The sequence below is a fragment of the Notechis scutatus genome, chromosome 5 (assembly GCF_049901735.1).
Source record: "Notechis scutatus isolate UNSWTSFEM ecotype Mainland chromosome 5, rNotScu1.2, whole genome shotgun sequence".
Lineage (NCBI taxonomy): Eukaryota > Metazoa > Chordata > Lepidosauria > Squamata > Elapidae > Notechis > Notechis scutatus.
In genome coordinates, this window is record NC_142013.1 from 22,161,685 (window position 1) to 22,185,881 (window position 24,197).

General features: G+C 38.4%; 1 protein-coding gene across 3 annotated transcripts in view; it reads left to right on the forward strand.

Moving 5' to 3' along the window:
- CDK8 (cyclin dependent kinase 8) overlaps nucleotides 1-20,579 on the forward strand; it is a 48,411-nt gene extending 27,832 nt beyond the window's left edge. The window contains exons 7-13 of one of the 3 annotated variants that reach the window (XM_026675056.2): nucleotides 1,937-2,080; nucleotides 3,477-3,546; nucleotides 4,432-4,504; nucleotides 5,154-5,251; nucleotides 12,166-12,244; nucleotides 13,724-13,882; nucleotides 19,155-20,579. In XM_026675056.2, the coding sequence (XP_026530841.1) occupies nucleotides 1,937-2,080; nucleotides 3,477-3,546; nucleotides 4,432-4,504; nucleotides 5,154-5,251; nucleotides 12,166-12,244; nucleotides 13,724-13,882; nucleotides 19,155-19,280 (749 nt within the window). In that variant the 3' untranslated portion in view covers nucleotides 19,281-20,579. The remainder of the gene's footprint in view (nucleotides 1-1,936; nucleotides 2,081-3,476; nucleotides 3,547-4,431; nucleotides 4,505-5,153; nucleotides 5,252-12,165; nucleotides 12,245-13,723; nucleotides 13,883-19,154) is intronic. The other 2 variants (XM_026675057.2, XM_087966313.1) reach the window with 2 other exon arrangements.
- Nucleotides 20,580-24,197: the final 3,618 nt, after the last annotated feature.

Here is a 24,197-nt window from a genome sequence, read left to right on the forward strand (position 1 = left end):
TACATCCAGCTTGGCGAACCAGTAGTTCTGAAGAACAGCTGGCCCTGCCCCACCCTGCCCCTCCAAGTGCTCCCCACACACCTGATTGTGGCTCCCAGGTAAGTGCAGGGAGGCATCCTAGGCCCAAAACGAAGCACAGGGGGATGTGGCACATCCCCAGGCCCCATTTTGGCTCTCCTGAGGCTCCAGGGAGGGTTGTTAGGCCCAAAACGGGGTGCGGGAGGGGGTGTGAAGAAAAAAAAGAGAAAGGGAGGGAGGGGAGGAAGGAAGGAAGGGAGAAAGAAGGAGTGAGGGAAGAAAGAAGGAGGGAAGGGAGAAAGAAAGGGAGGGAAGAGAAGAAAGAAAGAAAAAGAGGGAGGGGGGGGAAAGAGGGAAGGGAAAGTGAATGAGATATAGATGAATGGATGGAGGGTGGGAGGGAGGGAGAGAAAAAGGAGAGGAAGGAAGGACCACAAACCCTGGCACTTCAGAGGATGATTTGAAACAGCACAGCAATCTGGAAGGGACATCGGAGGTCATCTAGTCCAACCCCCTGCTCCAAGAGCATTGTTAAAGTGAGTTTCTCTCTTTTGACCCACCCAGTCACATGACCACCTAGCCAGACCCACCCAGTCACATGACCACCAAGCCACACTCCCACAGAACCTGTTGTTAAAAAATGTGAATCCCACCCCTGCTCTTGAGCCATAATTAGATCTCTTATCCTATGATTGCTAAGTTTTCTAAAGATATTTATTTTAAAAAATAAAATCTTGTCAAGCTTGCAATTATCCCCAGTCAGTTCAATTTTGCGTAGTAATGAATTATACCTAATTGTATGAATGAATGATATTTGGAATAATACATCTTTTTCCCCATATTGCTATCAGTTACAAAGATTGAACACTTCCTGGACCAATTTTGAGAATTTGTAAATACAGTAGTAGTATTGTATTAGTTATAGCCATAATATTTAAATGCAAGTTTTGAAATCTTTAGGAATTGTTCAATTTTTGATGCTTTATTGAAGTTTCAAGTCATGGGAATCTATATATATAAAAGCGAAATAACCCTCACGCGTCATCATGAAATCTCCAGAACCGTAAAGCCTGCAAACTTGAAATTTGGCCCATATGTTCCTCTTGGCTTCTAGGTGCTCACTAAGAAAGGGTTTTTCAAAATGACCATCAGAGCATTAGTATTTCCTATATTATTATTAACACGCTCTGATGCTAAGAAGTTCTACTCCCTTCCCCATTTGAAAAGAAATCTGTTCCAAATGCAAAATACAAGCAGAGGAGAGGAGTTTTAATTTCAGTTTTACTTTCACAACAGCAAGCAGCTTTAGTACAGAACAGTTGAGCTAAGCCACGCCCAGACTCCTTGCTGTCTCCTCTTTGTTTATACAGAAAATACTGTTTCAGTTTCCAAACAGCCCTCAACTCTCTCACACACTGACAGGACTCTAGCCAGATGAATACCGATGAATGCTGGTAGGCAGAGGCAGAATTATTTTTCCTTATTTTCCTCCCCAAAAACTAGGCCCGACCACATAGTTTCGTAGCGAAGCACGGGTATCGAGCTAGTCTAGTTATAAAAATGGCATTTTGAAACATCTTCTTTATAGATGTTTGTTGTAACATGTTTGCTGTAATTGAGAATTTTCTCTTGAAATCTTTAATATTTTAACATAAGACAAAGTGACATAATGCAATAATAAGTTGCAGGTTACAAGCATACTAGTTCTTGGCTAGGTGAGCAATCATTTATTCTTCGTTTATAATTAGAATTGTAATAGATGATATGAAAATTCAGGAGAATCTTTGACATTAGCATAACAACTGAAATGTTAGTTGGAAATGCTTGGAAGTATAATTTTTTCATGAGCACATCTGTAAACCATTGTTTCTTCTTTTTTAAATGCCTATTTGATTTTCCTCCCTCCTTTTTTGTAAAGATATTTGGGCTATAGGGTGTATATTTGCAGAGCTGCTAACATCAGAACCAATATTCCACTGCCGACAAGAGGATATAAAAACTAGTAATCCGTATCATCATGATCAGCTGGACAGAATATTCAATGTAATGGGATTTCCTGCAGGTATATATTCTGTTATTGTTGATATATGTAAATTGCATGTATTTTTTAATATTCAAATGGTTAAAGCAAGACCACTATGAATATTTTAATACATTGCAAATAATACACATGAAACAAAAAGCAATGCTAAAGTAAACAGATATTGCTATTATATGTACAACAAAATGAAATCACAGCTCCTCCTTGTTTACTGGTGTTGACTTTCATTTGCATCGTGTTCTTCCAAAGAACTTAGGATGTCCTGATGGATTGGCATATTATATATGTAGATCCAAACAGTGTGGCTTTTAATAATTAATTGAGAGATAGAAATTTTGTCAATGCTCAGGTTTAAGTGTACATGCCACCCAACATCCAGGAACTAATACCACATTAGTTCCCCAATTCATCATGATGTAGTTCATCTATCATCAGCAGTAGAGAAAAGGTCTTGATTGCATTTCACCATGTTCAATTAACTAAAGCCATTAGTGCTATTTTTAATTTTAAGAAGGAAGGAGGGTAGAAATCAGTAAAGAGCAAAAATGGATTTTAAAAAAAGATCCAGTGATTTAGATGGGAGATAAATTTGGTCTCCCATATATTCATTTCTCTCCAGTATCAATACCATTTGGAAATGTGTCAATTTTAATATTACAAAATTATATAACCTGGGAGTCAAATTAAACTTTAAAATCTAATGATCAAGAAGCTAATGAAGTCATTGGTAATTGATGCATTTGTTTTTAAAGTTTTATGTTAAATCAGTTCAAAACTTGGAAATTATATCAGATTACAAGTAATCCTAAATTTATGACAACAATTGAGCCCAAAATTTCTGCTGTTAAGTGAGACATTTGTTAAGTGAGTTTTGCCCTTTTTTATCACCTTTCTTGCCTCAGTTGTTAACTGAATCACTGCAGTTGATAAGTTAGTAACCCAGTTGTTAAGTGAATCTAGCTTCCCCACATGATCTTGGGACACAGCAACAGTCATAAATATGAGCCAGTTGCCAAGCATCTGAATTTTGATCACACGATCATGGGGAATGCTGCGAAGGTTGTAACTGTGGAAAAACGGTCATAAGTCACTTTTTTCAGTGCCATTGTTACTTTGAACGGTCACTAAATGAACTGTTTTAAGTCTAGGACTACCTGTATATTGTTTGTTTACTGTACAGTACTTAATGCTTTTTTAATAAGGCAAAATATGCAATGCAAATAAGTAACAAAAGAAGATTCATGTTCTTGTGTTAATAAAAACTATGAAAAGAGAGTGGCTACCTAGTGTGAAAACTTAAGAAAGCAAAGCTATGCATTTGAAGAGGAAAGAGAAGATGACAATTTTCAGTGCTTAAGTGATGGTATCCTAGCTCTGTATTAAGAAAGATGAAATTATACTGATATTCATTTCATAGATAAAGATTGGGAAGATATTAAAAAGATGCCTGAACATTCAACTTTAATGAAAGATTTCAGAAGAAATACGTAAGTTTTGTGAAGATCTGAGAAATTTTGATAATGCTACAACTTCATGAATTTGCACACTCATTAAATTGATTTTCTGGCAAACTTTATTTTCTACCCTCTGATGATTGGTCTTCCCCTTGATACTAAAACAGAGATGGTTTCTGTTATTATTGAAAAGCCAAAAAACAAAACAAAACTGGAGACAAATGTGTACTTTGTAAACAATAGTATTGAGATCTGTATAGCTGTATAGCTTCTATAGAAGCCCAGTGCAAAGCAAACAGAATAACAGTGGGGACAGGAAAGCAGGAAGAATAGGCTGGAAAATTCTGGGTGTTGAAGTCAACCCATCTTAAAGTTGTAAATGTTGAGTGAGACACACAGGTCTGGATACTAAGCCCCATCAAAAAATCAGAAAGGAAATAATTCTTGCTTGGCCCACAAATCAGAGTAACATCTGCTTAGCCAACTATCTCTATAACTTTGAAACTATTTTGATTTAATAAGACATTAATTGTTGCATACAAAAGTAAAACTTTTTAGGTTGCGGGTATAAAATGTAAAGATTTGGCTTTGATAGGTTTTAGAAGCCATTATCAAATGCCTCACTTTCAGAAATGTGAACATAATCTTGTACAAGAGACATACTAAATAACTGCTAACAACTTTTCATTTTTGTTTATTTTGTGTGATATGGGAAGCCATTTCCGTGTGGCACATATAAAGGAATGTGCATCTTCGGGCTTTTTCCACAGAGCTCTGGCATCATTTTGAAATACAGATAAACTGATCATAGCAATTAAACTGAATGAGGCCAGCTCTGCTAATTCTATAACACCCCTTTATACAAATTTTATCTTCAGTTTAATGTCAGGATTATTATGAACCAGTATTTTCTTTCAGATATACCAACTGCAGCCTTATAAAATATATGGAAAAACATAAAGTTAAGCCGGATAGTAAAGCATTCCATTTGGTAAGTTCATAACAGATCACTGAGGAATAAATTCCGACAATTTCCAAAAACAATCATATGAGATGTTTAAAATGCTTTTCATTACATCTGCAGAAGAGCATTTATTATAGAGTTAAATGCATTTGCTTTCAACTTCAAAGTGATAGAAGCCTTAGAAAAGTAATCTGAAGTGCCCCTAATACATTTTTCATCAATATAATTATTTGCAAGTATTGGTGTGAGGAGATTATACAAAAAAAAAAAAAAAAAAGCAGTGAGAATGAAATTTTCAAATGTAAATTTTAACTACTGTATCTCTGTCCGTTTTTACGTTACAACAAGCAATCAGTTATGCTAGGTCCAAATTTTATCTGTAAACAACTGGAGACAAGCTTTTCTCCTCAATAACAAACATTGGTTCTGTTTACCTTCAGATGGGGAGGGGAATGAAAAAATCCATATTATTGGTTGATTTACCATGGCTGTCCTGGGTTTCAGGCAGATCTTGGGGACTGAAATTAGGACCTTCTTGTATGCAAGGTATATGGGATGGGAGCAATGGCTTGTTGATTCTGAAGATGCATGTAAGGAAGTTTCATATATCCACAGAGTGGTGGAATATTTTCTGGGTTTGACAACAGTGAAGATCTTCTGTTTTAATTGTACTTAGCTACAGAAATTGCTTACTATGGACCCAATAAAGAGAATTACCTCAGAACAGGCTATGCAGGATCCTTATTTCTTAGAAGATCCACTTCCGACATCTGAGTAAGTGATACAGAATTGATATTTATTTAATGCTTCCTAGATATTTTAATGCAGGAAGGATATTAAAATGCTTAAAATGTTTAGGAGAAGATTGGGGTGTGGAGCTGTGGTTCCTGAGAATAACAATGAATGATATTTCACTCTTAACAAACAAGAAATGTCTTTTTCCATTTTAAAAAAAAAAGTCCTATTAATCTTTTGTTTTATGAGTCCCTGATTGTGTTTGTAGAGTTAATCCTTTGTTCGTTGGCAAGTTGATTATAACATCATTTATAGTCAAGTGCCTGCTAGACCACTTTCAATATCAAATATTATTTAATTGGTATATCTTTTCTTTATAAATTCAGTGATATAAATTGCAATTTAGTAGAAACAGATTAATTGAAACCAAATGAATAATTCTTAACATTCATTAGCTCAGGTTTTCTGGGATCTTCTAGTTGGGGTATTATAGACTCTCGATTTTTCAGCACTGAAATGTAATTGTTTATTGACTATACAGTCTTGTCCCACTTTGAAAGATTTTTTTTCCCCAATCCTTAAGAGCTGCATCTGTATGGAGCCACTCACTTTAAAAAATAAGGATTATTAAGTTTATATGTTGCCTTTTCATTCAAGACTGCAAGGATGTAAAATGAAATGAAAGGTGTTACGTTCGGCTGAGCTGAGCAGGAACTGAAGTCCATTCTCATTGGCTGAGCAGTCTGACAGAGAGCCATATAAAAGCAAGCTGTCAGACCGCGTCGGTTATTGCTCGTGCCTGCCAGCCAACTCGCAACAGTAACGGCTATTGCGGTTACCGCAGTTACAGTTATTCTTACGGTTATTTGTTACAGTTAATAGTTACTAGTTAATAAATGTTAACTTAGCCAAATCGTGGACATTGTGCCTCACAAAAAAAGGTTATTATTTGTAAAAAGTTATAAATAATTCTGTAATATTTGACTTCACTGGGACTGAAATTAAAAACTGGAAAAGCACAGCCCTTTATACTTGATTTAGGTTAAAAGATTATATTGACAGGGTAAAAAACTGTGTTTTATATCTTAGTATTATGTGGAAATGCGAGATTCCTATATAATACCAAGTAAAACTAATAGTTCTGTTGAAGCAGCTTTTATATACTGTCAGCAGGAGCCAAGGGGCTTGCACAGATTATAACTTTCATGGATAGGTGAACATATAGAGTCAATTGTAAGTTATTTTAGTCACTCCCAATAAAGCAGCCTGATGTGGGATTTTGGAAGGTTTTTTTTTTACTTCTCCCTTAACTGATAAAGCCCTAGGAAAGAGTTTGCATTGCACTGCATCCAGATGGTGATAATTTCATTTTGGGAGGTAAAGGCAAGAATTTTAAACGATGGCTTCTGCTATAAGAACGTTCAACAATATTGAATTTGATTCTCATATCCTTCTGTAATCCTAATTTGACAACTTCCTGTCTTTACTCACTTAAGTTCCCAAAGAATAGTGTGTTCTGACCCAGTCTTCGCAGAAGCAAGAAACAGACTCCCCACAAAGGAAAACCCCTCTTTATTTACACATTGGGAATTAAATGCATTCACCAACAGAAAATCCAGACAAGAGTCCTGCAAGAAGTTAACTGAAACAATAGTCGTTATCAGCTTGTTATGATAAATGCAAGGCTGTAAGCTCCTAGCTGGGAGGCTGCAAATTAAGTCAGTTCAAACAGAGAAATAGACAAGCCTCGGTTCTGGCAAGGCAGTGTTTGTAGCATGAAACACAAAAGGAGCAAACTTTCCAGAAATGTGAATGGTTGTCTCTGACAACCAAGCCACTCGCCTTTCCTCCTATTTATTCCCCAGCCAGGGAGGGGCCATTCAGCATCCACGTTTGTTTCCCAAGCCTGCTCATTGTCCTCCATTGTTCACCTTTTCTATCTGCTCTGAGCAGACGCAGATCTGGAACAGGCCCCAGCTGTTCTTCCTTCTCACTCATCTCTGACTCCAAAGGCAGCTGCCTCTCTGGTTGGGAAATGCTGGACAGCCCTGGCTCTATCTCTGTGTCATACTCTGAGCATCCATCAGAGCCTTCCCCGGGCTCCAGAACTGGCCCAAGTTCTTCCCCAACCTCCTCCTCATTTTGAGTCTGCCACCAACTCTGCTGGCAGCTGGCGGGCCACAACACAGTGTTCATTCTTAGCATCTTAATAGAAAAGATACGAGTATTAATAGGTTATGAAGGCAAAGTGTTAATGACATCAGAGTTCTTAAATTCATTTAAATTGTTCCAGAAAAATAGTTGTGGCCACATTAAAAAAAAAAAATTCTTGAGATATTTCCAAACAGCATGCCATTTGATAAGCTAAGAGGAGTGCTTCTATAGTCTTTGGTAAGAGCATGCCTACTCAGTATGTAATGCGATTTTGGTAATCCATGAGAGAGATTACAAGAAAATTAATGGGATTCAAGACAGCATTTTGTCTAATGTTGAGATTTAGGTTTAAGACATCAGCCGTCCCTGTCAGAAATAGGAAGATCTGCTCCAGACAACTAGGGAATCTTCATAGATTATTGAATCTTCTGGTAATTTTCCTATGTGTAGGGGTGAGACTTCGGCTGAAAGCCTGGAGTCCATCAACATTATCATTCTAATCTGGTGAAAGTTATATTGCATTCAGACTGGGCTTGTCCATTCCCTAAATGGCTTCTATAAGGAACATATCTGTGAACTTCACTGGCTACAGTCTACTTCTGAGTGCAGCTTGAGGTGTTGGTTATGGCTTTTAAATCACTCAGTGACATAGGTCCAGGCTACCTGATGAACCATCTCATCCTGCTAGGACAAGCCATTTAACAGACTAAGGAGCTAAAAATGTCTTCACAGGCATATCAGCATCCTTTGTATAGTATTGTGGACCTTGGCACTAAAACATATAGTCATATCTACATCAGGCAATATGGGCAGTTTATTTCATTGCTTCCATTGTATCTATAAATAGAAGCATTTTGTATCATCCTGAGATAATTTTTTAAATGAATGTATTCAATTTATATTGCCATCCATCACACATAGTACGTGATGGTACGTGCAGCAATATACCAAAATTTTGACAAGCTGATTGGAATGTTGACATCAACCAACATTTGTAACAAGTTTGAAGACTTCATAGATGAAAAAACTCCACTCTATGCTGACTTAGACACAGATAAAGTATCTCAAGGTGACTCAAAACATTAGTCAGATTGACATTGATCCTAATTATGTATACTCCAGGGATGTGACATCAGCAATTCATTGTATAAAAAAAAAAAATCCTATGGGATAATTCCGTACAGGAATGAATGTCCAAAGTCAAAGTATCCTGTTCTCCTGCAACGTTTGGAATTAATTATATTTTTCAACTCCCTAAATATTTGAATTGCTGATATTTTAGTAAATGCAGAGCAACCTTTTCAAAAGCCAGATTGAAATGTGTTGCCATCAAACAAACTACAGGTGAAACTCGAAAAATTAGAATATTGTGCAAAAGTTCATTTATTTCAGTAATGCAACTTAAAAGGTGAACCTAATATATGAGATAGACTCATTACATGCAAAGCAAGATAGTTCAAGCCGTGATTTGTCATAATTGAGATGATTATGGCTTACAGGTCATGAAACCCCCAAATCCACAATCTCAGAAAATTAGAATATTGTGAAAAGGTTCACTATTCTAGGCTCAAAGTGTCCCACTCTAATCAGCTAATTAAGCCATAACACCCGCAAAGGGTTAAATGGTCTCTGTCTGGTTCAGTGGGAATCATAATCATGGGAAAGACTGCTGACCTGACAGTTGTGCAGAAAACCATCATTGACACCCTCCATAAGGAGGAAAGCCTCAAAAGGTAATTGCAAAAGAAGTTGGATGTTCCCAAAGTGCTATATCAAAGCACATTAATAGAAAGTTATGTGGAAGGGAAAAGTGTGGAAGAAAAAGGTGCACAAGCAGCAGGGATGACCACAGCCTGGAGAGGATTGTCAGGAAAAGGCCATTCAAAAGTGTTGGGGACTTTCACAAGGAGTGGACTGAGGCTGGAGTCAGTGCATCAAGAGCCACCACACACAGACGGGTCCTGGACATGGGCTTCAAATGTCGTGTTCCTCTTGTCAAGCTGCTCCTGAACAACAAACGTCAGAAGCGCCTTACCTGAGCTAAAGAAAAACAGAACTGGTCTGTTGCTCCGTGGTCCAAAGTCCTCTTTTCTGATGAGAGCAACTTTTGCATTTCATTTGGAAACCAAGGACCCAGAGTCTGGAGGAGGAATGGAGAGGCAGACACTGCAAGATGCTTGAAGTCCAGTGTGAAGTTTCCATAGTCTGTGTTGATTTGGGGAGCCATGTCATCTGCTGGTGTTGGTCCACTGTGCTTCATTAAGTCCAGGGTCAACGCAGCCCTCTACCAGGAGATTTTGGAGCACTTCATGCTTGCTTCCACAGACGAGCTTTATGGAGATGCTGACTTCATTTTCCAGCAGGACTTGGCACCTGCCCACACTGCCAAAAGCACAAAAACCTGGTTCAGTGACCGTGGGATTACTGTGCTTGATTGGTCAGCAAACTCGCCTGGCCTGAACCCCATAGAGAATCTATGGGGCATTGCCAAGGGAAAGATGAGAGACATGAGACCGAACAATGCAGAAGAGCTGAAGGCCGCTATTGAAGCATCCTGGTCTTCCATAACACCTCAGCAGTGCCATAGGCTATTAGCTTCCATGCCAGTCCGTATTGAGGCAGTAATTACTGCAAAAGGGGCCCAAACCAAGTACTGAGTACATGTGCATGCTTATACTTTTCAGAGGTCCAATATTGTTCTATGTCCAATCCTTGTTTTATTGATTGCATGTAATATTCTAATTTTCTGAGATTGTGGATTTGGGGTTTTCATGAGCTGTAAGCCATAACCATCTCAATTATGACACATCACAGCTTGAACTATCTTGCTTTGCATGTAATGAGTCTATCTCATATATTAGTTTCACCTTTTAAGTTGCATTACTGAAATAAATGAACTTTTGCACAATATTCTAATTTTTCGAGTTTCACCTGTATATGGTAGATTCCAAGAAAAAAAGAAAATCCTATCTCTCACCAAAGGTTTTGTCCTTATAATGGTACTGATCTTGAAATAGTGGATCATATTATATTATATAATGAATATTATAACAGTCTTTGTCAGAACATTATCTATTTTAAGTCTAAGAGATGTTTTGGAGTGTGCAAATGTAATTCAATTGTAGATGAAAATCCTAAAATTACAGTGGCAACAGCCAGATTTTTAAGTATGGCTGTAAAAACAAGGCTTTTGGTAACGAATCAATGAGCTGGAATTTAAAGTCTTTTATGTAGTATTTATTAAATATTTTATTGGTTAAACTGTTTTACCCAATGTTAAGTTTAGATTATGTTTCTAATTTACTTATGGTTATAAATAACATTTATTGAGATAGAGGATCATGGTATTTGTCCTGGTTCAGGGCTTGTATGGCTTGAAAGTGTGGGTGTTTTGTGTGGTATGTTGAAGAGGATGGTGGAAGACATTCTTAGAATACACTGGTTTCAGCCTGATCTGAGGTGTGATTTTGGGATTGAATTGATTTTAATCATTTTATTGGATTACCGTTATTGACAGACAGTGGAACTTTTTTATTCTTTGGTCTTGTAAAATATTTTAATAAGGAGGTGCAGAACTTTGAATTCAGAGGAAAAAGGTGTCCTCTAGAGTTATATCCACATCCTCCAGACATGAAGCACTGTAATGTACAGCCTTAGACTTTAATATAATTGACAATAGTAAGCTACTGGATCACTTCTGTAAACTGACAATCTACATGATTGACTACAACAGGGTGATTATTTTTCAACTTTCTGGCAATTATGTCAAGACATACACAAGCTACCACCTTGCCCCAATATTTCAAAGCCAATCTACAAAGAGTATATTGTTGTGAGTGTGCCATACTGGGGATCTGGTTATAGAATTGTGCTGCTGACAATGATTCTATTTTATGTTTCCATTGTAAATCGGCAGAAGCCATGCTAATCATAAACCAACATCAGGATGCCTTGGTGGGGTCCCATTTCTTTCGTGTCAGAGGCACCATTTAAGGCACTTTCAGTTTGAGGGGATTGGCCAGTGATATCACCATTTGCTGGGGGATACCCATGGGGGCTCTTTTCATATCCATGTCAAGGAGCTGGAGTGAATGACAGGAGCTCACCCTGCCATCCAGCAGCCCTCAGGTCTCAAACACAGGCCTGCTAATCTCCAACCCCAAAGCGCTCATCAAACACTTAATGATTACACACAATCCCTAAAATCAAACTGCAAAGAACTGATGAAGCAGGTCTTAGTTCATAGTGAAAAATGTTTTATTACCACTTTTAATCATGGGGTGAAACTTGTTATTAAGGTAAAGTTAGAAATTATAGGGAAGAAAATGGATACAGATTGTCCTCGCTTAGTGACTCCAATTTGACTAGCAAATCCATTGCTAAGCACCACAAATTATGTGGCCACTAGAGATTTACAATACCACTTCCCACTCGGTCATTAAGCACACCACCATGGTCTTTAAGAGAAATATCACATGACAATGACTTATGATTTTCATTCCACACTCCCATCAATTGCTTGTCACAAACCAGTTGGGAAGCATGTGATCAAATGACTGTGGGACCCTACAACATAAATACATGCTGGCTGCAAAGTGTTCAGATGATGATCACATGACTGGAACTCTGCAGTAGTCATAAATATGAGGTTTGGTCACAAAGCTTGATTTATTTTTATACCATAGTAACTTTGAACAGTCACTAATTGAGTGAGTCAGTAAGTGAGGACTACCTGTGCTTGCAGTTATCCTTCTTCATACATTTATTCATTAATACACTAAAACAATGGACTTTTGCAGTGTGTTTGCAGGCTGTCAGATCCCATATCCAAAACGAGAATTTTTAACTGAAGAAGAGCCTGATGACAAAGGAGACAAAGTAGGTATCACATCAAGGGGTATAACAAAAGTACATTTAGACATTTTTTTCCCATCTTGTATAGTTTTATACTTGTCTGTGATTTGGAGAATTAGATTGGTATTATAATAATCACATAATAAGAATGTGAATGGGTATTTTTCTATGTATATTTAGTGGAATTTTATTGAACTGTACCTTGTCAGAATATGAGAATTAAATATCACATGTGAGAACAAAATGAATATTTGATAATATGGGAATATCATTATATTTATCACAGTTATTGCCAGTACTAAACATTAACAGTGAGAAATTTAAGAATGTCTACCAAATATAAAAAAGCTTAATGTCGGAGATTGACAACTCACATAATTTGTAGAGTTATAAATGTATTTGGATGTTTGGAGGGATGCCTGGTTTGGATGCGATTTGAAATATTGGTGTTTGCAGAATTGCAGACTTCACAATGTTGTATAAATCTTTGTGAAAACAAACTTCACTATTACAAGAACAAAGGACAATAGTAAAATGAAACATTTTAAGAATAGCAGGTATAGTTTTGGGCATGTATTAATGAATAGCCCACTTTGGGACTGAATTTTATAATCTCAGTTTGATCAGTTGATAATATGACCAGCTTGATGATAAGATGTAGCAAGAAAACAGACCTAAAAACCTAAAAACAATTGCTTTTCATAAAGCTGTAAATAACATTGGATCCCAACAATGTGTGGTTTTACAAGGGCTTTGCTATACACAATAGAAGAGCTTAGATAATACAGTGCACTCAGATTATTTCCTGGAGGACAGGAAGAGCTTTTATTATCCTCAGGACTAGAGTTTCTTTTCTTATTACTCAGCTTTAGTTAAAACTGCAAATCTAAAATGCTTACTTCGTATGAGGCACTCACTTAGCAACTTACCTTGGGACCAGAATTTTGGTTGTAAGTTGATGAGGTCATTAAGTAGGTCACCATGTGACCTGACTCAATTGTAAAATTGTTTTTATGACAGTGGTAAGGGAAATCACTATGGTCTTTTAGCAAAACACATGGTTGTTAAGCAAATCCATTCTCCCAAGTGTGGGAAAGTTCTTCTGGAAATTGGCAGAAACATCACAAATCACGCTCACATGACCATGCTACTTCCAATCATATTTGCAAGCCAGTTGCCAGGCACCTAAAATGCAATCATATGACTGGGGTGCATGTGTGGCAGTTGTAACTTTTTCAGTCCATTGTAACCTCAAATGGTTGCTAACCAATCATACTTTTATTGTTAAGGGAGGATTACCTATACACATAATCTCAATTTAGTTCCAAGTAAACATTTTTAATAGACTGAATAAATAGTTTGATAGTTTATCTTTGCTTTAGATCTGTGCAGCTATTTAATTAGTATCACCTTGGTGTCCCATTGATCTTACAGAGAATTTCATATTTCCAGCATTTGAATTGCTTCTGAGTTGTATTTTTCTTTTTTCTTTCATCACTTGAGAAGAACCAGCAGCAGCAGCAGGGCAATAACCACACAAATGGAACTGGCCATCCAGGGAATCAAGACAACAGTCACACACAAGGGCCTCCTTTGAAAAAAGTGAGAGTAGTTCCTCCTACCACTACCTCAGGTGGACTTATTATGACCTCAGATTATCAGGTATCCATTTTTCACATCTGTTTCCTTGTCTTTGTTTGCATTACTTTGCGAAATATTTATTTTAGCACACATTTCAAGTAAATCATTGTACATGTATCTGTTTGAATCCACTTTTATTATTTAAAAAAAGATTAGTAATAACATCTGCATACCGTATAAGGGGCATAAAATGTCTTCATTTTTATATTGCCTTTTCACCAGGATTCATGACAACAAAGATTTTGCATCCTGAACACTTTTGTATCTTACAGATTTTTAGCTGCCAATCATGAAAAATAACCTGGAATTTAATCTATCACGAATCATTTTATAGAAATCTCTTGTTTTTACACAATAGCAATGTTGGCTATGCAGCACACATGAAAGAAATGAAAACATGAAACTGTTGTTGAAGCACATCTTGCACACCAAGTACAACTAGAATATAAAAGCTCTTCTGCTTGGAATGCAGCTCAGCTACACCAAGTTACACAGGCAAATGGGACAGCTGTGCAAGGAGTCATGTTACATTAAAAAGAAGGTTCCAGGACAGAAAAATGTGGCCCATGAACAACTTCTTGACCCGACAAAAATATTTTTTGCAAAAATTTTGTAAAGGCAATGAACAAAGAAAGTGAATGCTTTGCTATTTTGAGACAGATGTTTCCAAGAATAACTGATGCCAAGATTAAGGAAGGCTTTTGTGTTGGTCCACAGATCAGACATATCATCAGTGACAAGTGTTCAAAAATCTGTTAGTGGGGCCAGAAGAAAAATCACCTAGAAAGCATTCAAGGATGTTGTGTCAAGCACTGGGGAAATCAGGAGATTCAGGCAGTTCAAATGAATATAAAGATTTATTGCAAGCATAAGCTCTACAAGAATCTGACCAGTCAAGGGAAATCAACAAGAGATAAGAGAGGAATTCAAGGAGGGCTGGTCTTAGATCTCTTGTGATTGTGCAGGGATTCATGACTGATGGTGCATTTGACCCCTCCCTCAGTCTCACCCTGGTCATCTCCCAAATGTTGCTGAGAATTTTCTTGGTAACTACAGGTCGCTAGACTATATTCAACTGATTGACAAACTTGTATGTATATAAGACAATGAAATGCAAGATGTCACTTAAAGATTCATTTTCTCCATTCACGCTTCAACTTTTCCCTAAAAAGGGGGAAAGCATCATAGCAATTGGAATCCATCAGTGCTGAATGACTATTGTTGTACACTACAGTGAGATGCATCAGACACTGAGGACAAACAAAAACCAGCAGCAAAACACTTTTAGCCCTGTTGAATTCATGCAGTGTGTCGGAAACAGGCGATTAAATACATTACAGTTATTCAAAGTTAATTTTGTATTTCTCAAGATTCCCACTTGATACAGTCTTTCTGAAATGTGTTCAGTTTGAAAGGGTTTGTCATAATTACCAAATGTTTTTTTGGGAAGCAAAGCTTTTGGGGAAAAAAATATCCAGTGTGTTATTCAGTAAAATCAGATTACACATTCAGAATCTTTTGACAATTTAGGAGATGGATTTATGAATGTATTTAGTAATCAGATGAGAACATGACTCCTTTTCCTTTTGCTCACCCTATTTTTATCTAACATATCCTTGGTTTGGTCTCTGTTCAGTAGAAATTATTTGCAGAAGGCACACAAAAGAATGCCAAGACTCAGCTTTTCACAAGTCATTTGCTTTTCTATTGAAAAGAATGTGCCGTTTTGTGGCACGCTGATCTATTCTGAGTAAAGGACAAGGCTATGTTGCAATCCAGCATTTAATGGATATTTCTGTTTCAGACTGTCACACATCTGCCTACCTTATGTCAAAGAAAAATGTTGGAATCAATGAAAGTACATAAAAGAGTCAGAAGGTGTAGAACGTTCCCTGTGAACAAAAATAAAACATTCCAAGATGAGCTTTGGGGTCAAACAAAATATTAGTCAGCAGCATTTTATCCATGACAATATTGTTTCTGTAAAAAAAAAAAAACTTATACAACTACTTTTCAATAGAAGAAACATGCATATAAGTCATATGTGACAAATATGGTTGTTGAATGTAGTAAAGCAGATTTTGTCCAATTTGTAGTTTTTTTTCATATCATAAGGTTAACCAGCTTTTAACTGTTATTTTTAAATAATGGAGTATAACTTCATAGTTTTAATAAGGAAAAAGTGAATATATTTCTTTACATGTCTGTCATCCTATGATGCTTGGTAGGCTTCCTAGGAGACATCTGAATAATTTATTGTTTCAAATAATCAAATTTCAGAATCTCTTTATAATCTAGCACTCATTTTCCTGGGTATTTTGAAAATATTGCCAATTAATATAGCATAGGTAGAGAGGGGTTTTTTTGTGTGTAAAGCTATTAGTTATGTATTGATAGCTACCGGTGCAAAAATTCTACAGCCATTAGAAATGAAAATGAAATGAATTGCCAGTGAAGATATCAAAGTATTAGACATCTTTTGCTTTTTATCAATCAACTATCACTAGTAAAGGAACCAGCAGACAATAAATGCCTTGCAAATTAGCCCTTGGTAGAGTAGCAGTAAAAGCTCTGGAAGACATGATCAGATGCCACAGTGACCTGCAAAGATAAAAACCATGCAGGCAATGGTTTTTCCTGTGATATTCTATGGAGTGAAAGCAGGACTTTCAAGAAGCAGGAGAGAAAGATTATTAATGCGCGTTTGAACTTTGCCATTGGAGAAGGCTCATCAGCAGGCGATTCATTTTCTCAAGGGGCCTGTCATGGAGGGCAGAACCAGTAGCTACTGGCTGCACTCTGCCTATTCATCTGCAAGGCCACACTTCATCTGAGGCGACAGTGGGCGAACAAGCCCAGCTCCCCTTATACAATGACTAATGCTGCCTCAGGCGGCTCCAGGTGAGGGGCAAACACTGTGCAGGTGCAGAAAAGCACTTTCCCTGCCCACTCATTGCTACTATTCATTGCTACCGTCCAACTGGAGGAGAGCACGGCAGCTGTGCAGAGCCAGCCCTCACTTGGCTTCCTCTCCTGCCCCCTGAGGTGCACCTATTTAGTTTGATTTTTAATTTCCAAGTGACCTCACATGTGGGGTCAAGTGACAACCAAAGAGCTGGATGTAGCCTTGGGGCTGTAAAACGCCCAGGTCTGCTCATGATAATAACCTGGATAGCCAAGAAAAGAAATGAATCATCAAACAAATCAAGCCACTGAAGGTACAAATGACCAAGCACAAATTATGCTACTTTGGACACACTGTGTAATGAGGTAATTCTCTGGAGAAGTCTATAACCCTGGAAAGGTTGAAAAAAAGAGGGCAGCCAGTGGCAAGGAGGATGAAATTAGTTTCACTGGCAATAGTACACTTTTGGAAATCCGAGGACCATGATGAGAACAGATGATCCTAGAGAAGATACTTCTTTGTGGTGCCTAAGAATTTACATTTGAATGCTCAAAATTATGCATATACATTTAAAATGCAAACAAGATCAAGGAAATATTTGATATCAAAGTAATCAGGAAGACTGTGAAGGTATTGTCTTAATACCCATTCTGTTGAGAGAATGGAATTCCGTTTGCAGAATTGAGTTTTCCCATCTCCTCACTGAAATCCCTTGCACCAAACACGGAAAACCATTTTCTCAGGAATATTGGAGTAAGCAGCGATAAGAGCTAAAGATAATGCAAGCAATTGAGCAAGTTCAAATCCCAGCCTGTCTCTAGAGTAAAATATGAGTGGCACAGATAGTTTATTGTATCAAAGAGGATTTACTTTTTCCTATTCATTTGTTGAAAATAATCAAGCTCAAGATCTCAGCCTGCTGTCTTAAACACTTCTGATTATAATGGCATTGGGGAAATGTTGAAATTATTACTTTATCTGCTATATGTGTGAAAAGATCAAGACAAATTCATAATAATATCTTAAATTTATATGCCACCCAACTCCCTTGTCAGTTCTCAAGTTTTTTATATTTCAATACATTTTTATACTCCCACGTGGTAAATATATGATTTTAAGTAGGACACATTCTACAACACTCAGCATATGCTCCTGAGCAGGAAAGTGTATTTGAGGTAGTTTCATTACATGGACAAAATATTTCTGAAATGTTGTTATCCATCTGTCATCAAGTCTGCTTAAAGAGGATAGGCAGAAATCAGGTTTTTTTTAATGTAAAAATGACCATTGCGTTGGTATATATTAACACCACTTATAGGGCATGTGGTTTGTGGTGGGGGTTAATCTTTGGCATTAGTGTTCTTGTGAATATTTAGAGGAATGAATCAAAGCAAGCATGTCTGGTGAATAAAAGTAAATATACCATGTTTCCCCGAAAATAAGACCCTGTCTTATTATTCTTATTTTTTCGCCACCAAAAAAGGCACCAGGTTTTTTTTCGGGGGGTGTCGTCCACTGACTCCCCCCACTTGTGTGCATCACCCCTGGCCTCCTTTTCACTGTCAGAGGCCTTCAGGGACTTCTTTGGCTGGCAAGGCTTTCCTGAAATCCTCTGCAGCGGATAACACAGCTCCGGATCGATCCGGAGTGATTAGCTACAAAGGCCTTCAGGAAAGACTTTCCCGCTGCAGCAGAAAAGCGCCAAGATGTGCAAGGCCTGGCTGCAACTGTCTGAAGGTAAGTAGTAGGGCAGCTCCACCCCCCATCCCCCCAATCCCCACCCTAGCTTCATTTTTACCTGTGCCCCTGGAGTGGGTGGGGTCTTAATTGGGGCTTATTTTGGGGATAGGACTTATATTGGGCTCATGTGTAAAAAATCAAGCTAGGACTTACTTTCAGAGTAGGTTGTATTTTCGTGGAAACACAGTATGTGCTCAGGATAACGTTGCAGGATGCAGTCTTGAGTCGGTCACCGGGAGCAAAGGTTAAGCCAACTCAGATTGGATGAAGCATGTTTTGTCGTCTCCCTAACACAGGGGTGGGCAAACTACGGCCCGCGGGCCACATCCGGCCCGTTGGTCTTTTTAATCCGGCCCGCCGAAGATTGGTACAGAATTAAGGTTTGATGTGAATGATTGAATGATTGCATTCATTTGATTTTGACTTGTAATGACAGGCATTTCGACACCAGGTGGTGCATTAGGCGCAGTGACTTGATTTTGCGGAGATTTTTCTGTTTTTTATATGTATCGTATCTTGTGCTGACCCGGCCCGTCTGTCAAATTTTAAAAGTCAATGAGGCCCCCGAGCCAAAAAGTTTGCCCACCCCTGCCCTAACACGAGCTGCATTTTGTATACAACGTCAACTGTGTTGTGATTCTTTTTCAGCGTTCCAACCCCCATGCTGCCTATCCTAACCCTGGACCAAGCACATCACAGCCCCAGAGTAGCATGGGATATTCAACTACCTCCCAGCAGCCTCCACAGTACTCTCATCAGACACACCGGTACTGAGCTGCATCTGAATATAAAGTCAATGCACTGTTGCTAAGGCTGCAGGACTGGCCGTGCTGCTGTCTGCCTAGAACCTGGCTTTGGGCTGCAAGAATGTACTGGAACTGTCAGAATGTCTGATAGCCACGTTCTGCTACTTTTCACAGGCTGGGAGGAGTCCCTCCCACAGATTGTACCTGTTGATGGAATGAGACTTGAAAAGAAAGTACTAGCACAGTTTGTGTTGTGGATATGCTACTTCCATAGTTTACTTGACATGATTCAGACTGACCAATGCATTGTTTTCAGTGACAGTCTGTAGCAGTTGAAGCTGTGAAATGTGCTAGGGGCAAGCATTTTTGTTGTTGTGAATTCTATTGATGTTGACAACATTATCTGACCAATAATACACACACACACACACACACACAAATATCTTAACTGGTATTTGAAGTATACAGTATGTGTTAATGAGATGAAAACAAACTATCTATGGCTTCAATTGAGAGAATTTTTGATATATATTGATTTTTAGTGACTTTTTTGTGGGTTGATCCATTTTCCACATTGAGCAATGTTTTATGACCAACAAATTTGCTGCAGAGATTTTTTTAAAGACATAATAAAAAAGAAACATAAGCATTTTTTTCCAGCAGATTTACAAGCTTCCCAAAGATTAATTTTCAACATATTTTGTTCTCAGATCTATGACTTGACTGGTATTAAAGCTGCTATTTGATAGTAATGAGTGTGTTATTAAGATAAAGCTGTTTGGTTCAGCAAACTATACTGATTGTCATAGGCGATGTTTTCCCCCCTCTTGGTGTTAACTGATTTGTGAGCATGCTTTGGAAGTTTAAAAAGCATGAGTGATGTTACCCTGCAAAAAACACAGTGCGGCATTCATCCAGATATGTTTGTCATGACTTTTTGAGAGCTGGCTTGATGTAGTGGATTTTAAATTTTCTTAAATATTTTTAAAGATGTTCGCACGTTTCTTTAGGGCACTCTTACCCATCCTGGAACTTTCCAGATGAATTGGATTTCAGTTCCACATGTTTTCAGCCAGCATGGCTAGAACTGGGGGGAGATGGTCATATGGGGACCCCCAGGATGGGAAAGGCTGGTTTGAGGGGGGAGGGGAGGTCGCCCTTAATAAAGGATCACGGTCTTAGGAGAACATTAGAATTTGAGGAAAAACTATACCATGTACTGTATCAAGCTATTTTACATGAATGATGCAGGTATTCTGAATTTTAAAAGAAATCAACATTGTTAAAAACAAGGTGTTACATAATAAAAATATTTTTCATAAATCTGCATATGATTATATCTGTGCTTTATCAGTTGATACCTGTTCTGATCCAAACGTTGTTCCAAGGAAACAAACACAAAACAGAGGTAACAGCAAAACCTTTTAATGATTCTTTACAAATTCCGTTCCTTCACGGTTAAAAGGCCGTTTCAAACTAATTGTCTCTGATAAGAATGGGCCTTGCCAAGGTTGTGCAAGGCTGCCAAGAATACTAGATAAAGTTACTAAGGAATATTTCAAGCACAAAGAGTTTCCAAACACCAACCAAGATACTCCGAACGTCCACAAGGCTTGAGTGCAAAAACTTATTTGCTTCCTGCAAAGAACTCCGGTTTCTCAGCTAGCTTTTATCTCTTAAGGGAGGGGCCATTACCTTGCAGTCTTACTCCCGAGTTGCCTGTGCTGCTGCAGCTGCTCTTTCCTTCGAGAAGCCCTGCGTGCACACGTACTGGGCACAGGCTCCTCGGGGTCCTCTGCATCACTGCTGCCAGCCTCCACCATCTTCGAAGGCAGCATTCCACTTCCTGATGGTCCTGGCTCCATCCCTGCATCACATGCAGGCCCCTCATCTGAGTCCTCGCTCTCTGAGACCTCAGCCATCCGCACCTGTTACCAGCAAACCAGAACAATACCGATTTGTTCTGTATAGAAATTAAAATACAGGTAGTCCTCATTCAGAGACCAGAATTGAGACCGGCAACTCAATCTTCATGTGCTAAGTGACACCATTGTCTACTGTGCTTGTCATCTTACTTCAGCTTCCCTTTGCTTAATAAACCTGAGAAGGTCATCAATGGCTGTAAAGCTATTTCTTCATCACCATAACTGCAAATGGTCGCTAAATGAGGCAGTTCTTAAATGAGGACTACCTTATGAAAATCCTACCTGACTTCTGCTCCAAAAGCATTCCAAAAATATTAGATGTTGTGTACCAGTTGTGCCCCTTCTTAGCCCAGGAAGCCCTGTTTGTGATCATTCATACTTCAGTTATTTCATACGGATTACTGCAATGTGCTACATAGAGCTGCATTTGAAGAGCATTCGGAAATGTCCACTGGTTCAAAACGTAGCCGCACACACTATTGTATGTGCTCCGTGATTTGCACAGGTTACATTTCTGCTGCATGAGCTGCCTTGGCTGCCAGTTTGTTCCAGGTTCAATTCCCGGTGTTCGAAATTCCTGCTGCTGAAACCATACGTGGCACGGGGTGGTGGTCAGGGACCACCTCCCCCCAATAACATCTATCAATACCAATCAGTTTGGGCAGGACGAGCATGTGGCAGGTCTCAGCGGCCAGAATGTATCGTAGCAGAACCCAGGAAAGGAGCTTTTTCTGCCATGGCATCTGCCCTATGGGATATCATTCCTCCAGAGATCAGACTGGCCTCAACCTGGCTGGCTTTCTGCAGGGCCCTGAAGACACAAAGTCTTTTCTCTCTCTCTCTCTCACACACACACACACACACGGGCCCAGTGATGCAGGTAGACCCATGGCAGGGGATGTACTGATTGTTCTGATGAATGGGATTATGAGCGGTTAAGTTTTTGTATTTTATGATGGCTTTGGAATACTTTTACATTGTAATTTTTTTGTTTTTAAATTGTTCTGTCCTTTATCTTGTGTTTACATTTTAACTGCTTAGCTGCACAGAATCATAGCTATATATATGTGATGGGTGGCTAAAGAAATTTGAAAAATAAATATTCTCACCGATTCAGCCCAGCTGACAACTAGCCACGTATATACATGCCCCCTTCTTCTCTTGTACATGCCCAACCCTATGAGTTTGGTACAATGAGTCATGGAAGATACCTGTAAAAGTACTTGTATTTTTGATATAATGAAAAATCAGCTTCTCTAAGGTTGCAGACCAGCTAACAGACCAAGCAATCAAAACTATGACAGAAGATTAACTAAAAATGATAGGGATAGAAATGTCTTTAAAAGTTTAAGAGTTTCTGTCGAAGCAGATATATAGCTTAAGAGACTGGGTTGCAGGATTTGAAACAAGGGTGGTTATTGTACACACAAACAACAGTAATGCTTTCTTCTAGCATAAGGCAATATACAGTTAGTCCTTGATTTACAACTGTAATGAGCCTGTCCATTACAGTCATAAGTTGCGTCAGTTGTAAAGCAGTTCATGTGACTCAGCCAATTTTGTGACCTCTTTTTGCAGCAGTAGTTAAGCACATCACCATGGTTATTAAGTGAAGCGTGGTTGTTAAGTGAAGCCATTGTTCAATAAGGGCATGTTTGTCAAAAGTGAAAGTAAATGTTTTGGCAAAACGTCCTAAATTGGTTGCAGAGAACAAAATTGGAGAAATCCCCGCTTCTAAGACAATTTTTCATTTATGATTGTCAAAATCCTATATTTACTCTACATTACGCTAAACCATGGTTTGCTATTGAACCACAATTGACCATATTAAAGCAAAATATATCATAATATTTTATAAATGACAATATCTGCAGTCAGCATGCTAAGCAAAAGAAAACATTGCTTTTTCTGAGTAAAAGGCCAGCTAAAGTAAGAATACTTGAGATCTACCAAAAGTGCATTAATCCAAATTACTAAAATAATATAATAGCCATGTGTGCATTTTAATCTTATGTGGATTTGTACATATAATAGGACATTTCTTGTTAGCTGAATACAGTTGTCAGCTGGGTAACTTTGGGTCATTCGCTCTCTCTTGGTCCTAGGAAGAAGGCAATGGCAAACCACTAGCAAAAAACTGCAGAGATTTGTTCAGGCAGTCACCAGGAATCAACAATGATGTGAAGGCATCAAAAGCAAAATACAAAAAGAAAAAAGATGATCATCAGATCATTTATGCCTTTGATCAGTTGAGGCTTTTGCACAGGGAGGAGGAAAAGGAATGTGTGTTATCAGGTTGAGGCATGCTGAATTGCCCTATGCACTTTTTCCTGTTGGTAAGGACAGCATTGGATGGTTTGGGCAAATTCTGTCCAATATACCTTAAGTGCAACCAGAGCCCAACTTTAATTTAGACCAGGGCTGTCAAGCTCGCAGCCCGCGGCCCAGATGTGTCATGCTGGCCACGCCCATGCCTGGTTTAGCGAAGGGGGGGGGGAAAGTGATGACGCCACCGTGATGACGCGAGTTTGACAGCCCTGATCTAGACTATGCTATTCCATGCAAATCAGGACCACTAACCTAGAGACTATGTTCTAAACCAGCATAAACCTCACATAATCAAGGTAGGTATAATATACCATCATACATTCAGTGATAAAATATTGGCTCATTTCATTGCTACGGTTTTACAGTCTCAGTGTTAAAATCAGCCATAATCATTTTAATGTGCATCCCACTCATCTCCCCAGAGACATAAAACTTTTTAAAGCTGTAGAAAGAGCAAATGATTTTCTGTTCCATTTCTTCAAGTGCATCTGGAGACAGGCCTGGAATTTGGCTTGGGATTTTAATTCTGAAATGTCATGGAGAGAATTTTACTGCTGAGAAATATTGGAGGTAACCACACTTCAGCGATATTTGCTGCTCCAGGGAAGTTTGGAGTTCCTGTTTAACGAAGGCATGGGATAAATTGCCACTTTAGGAAACCAGGTTCCTGATATATTGATCCTGTTATGAGT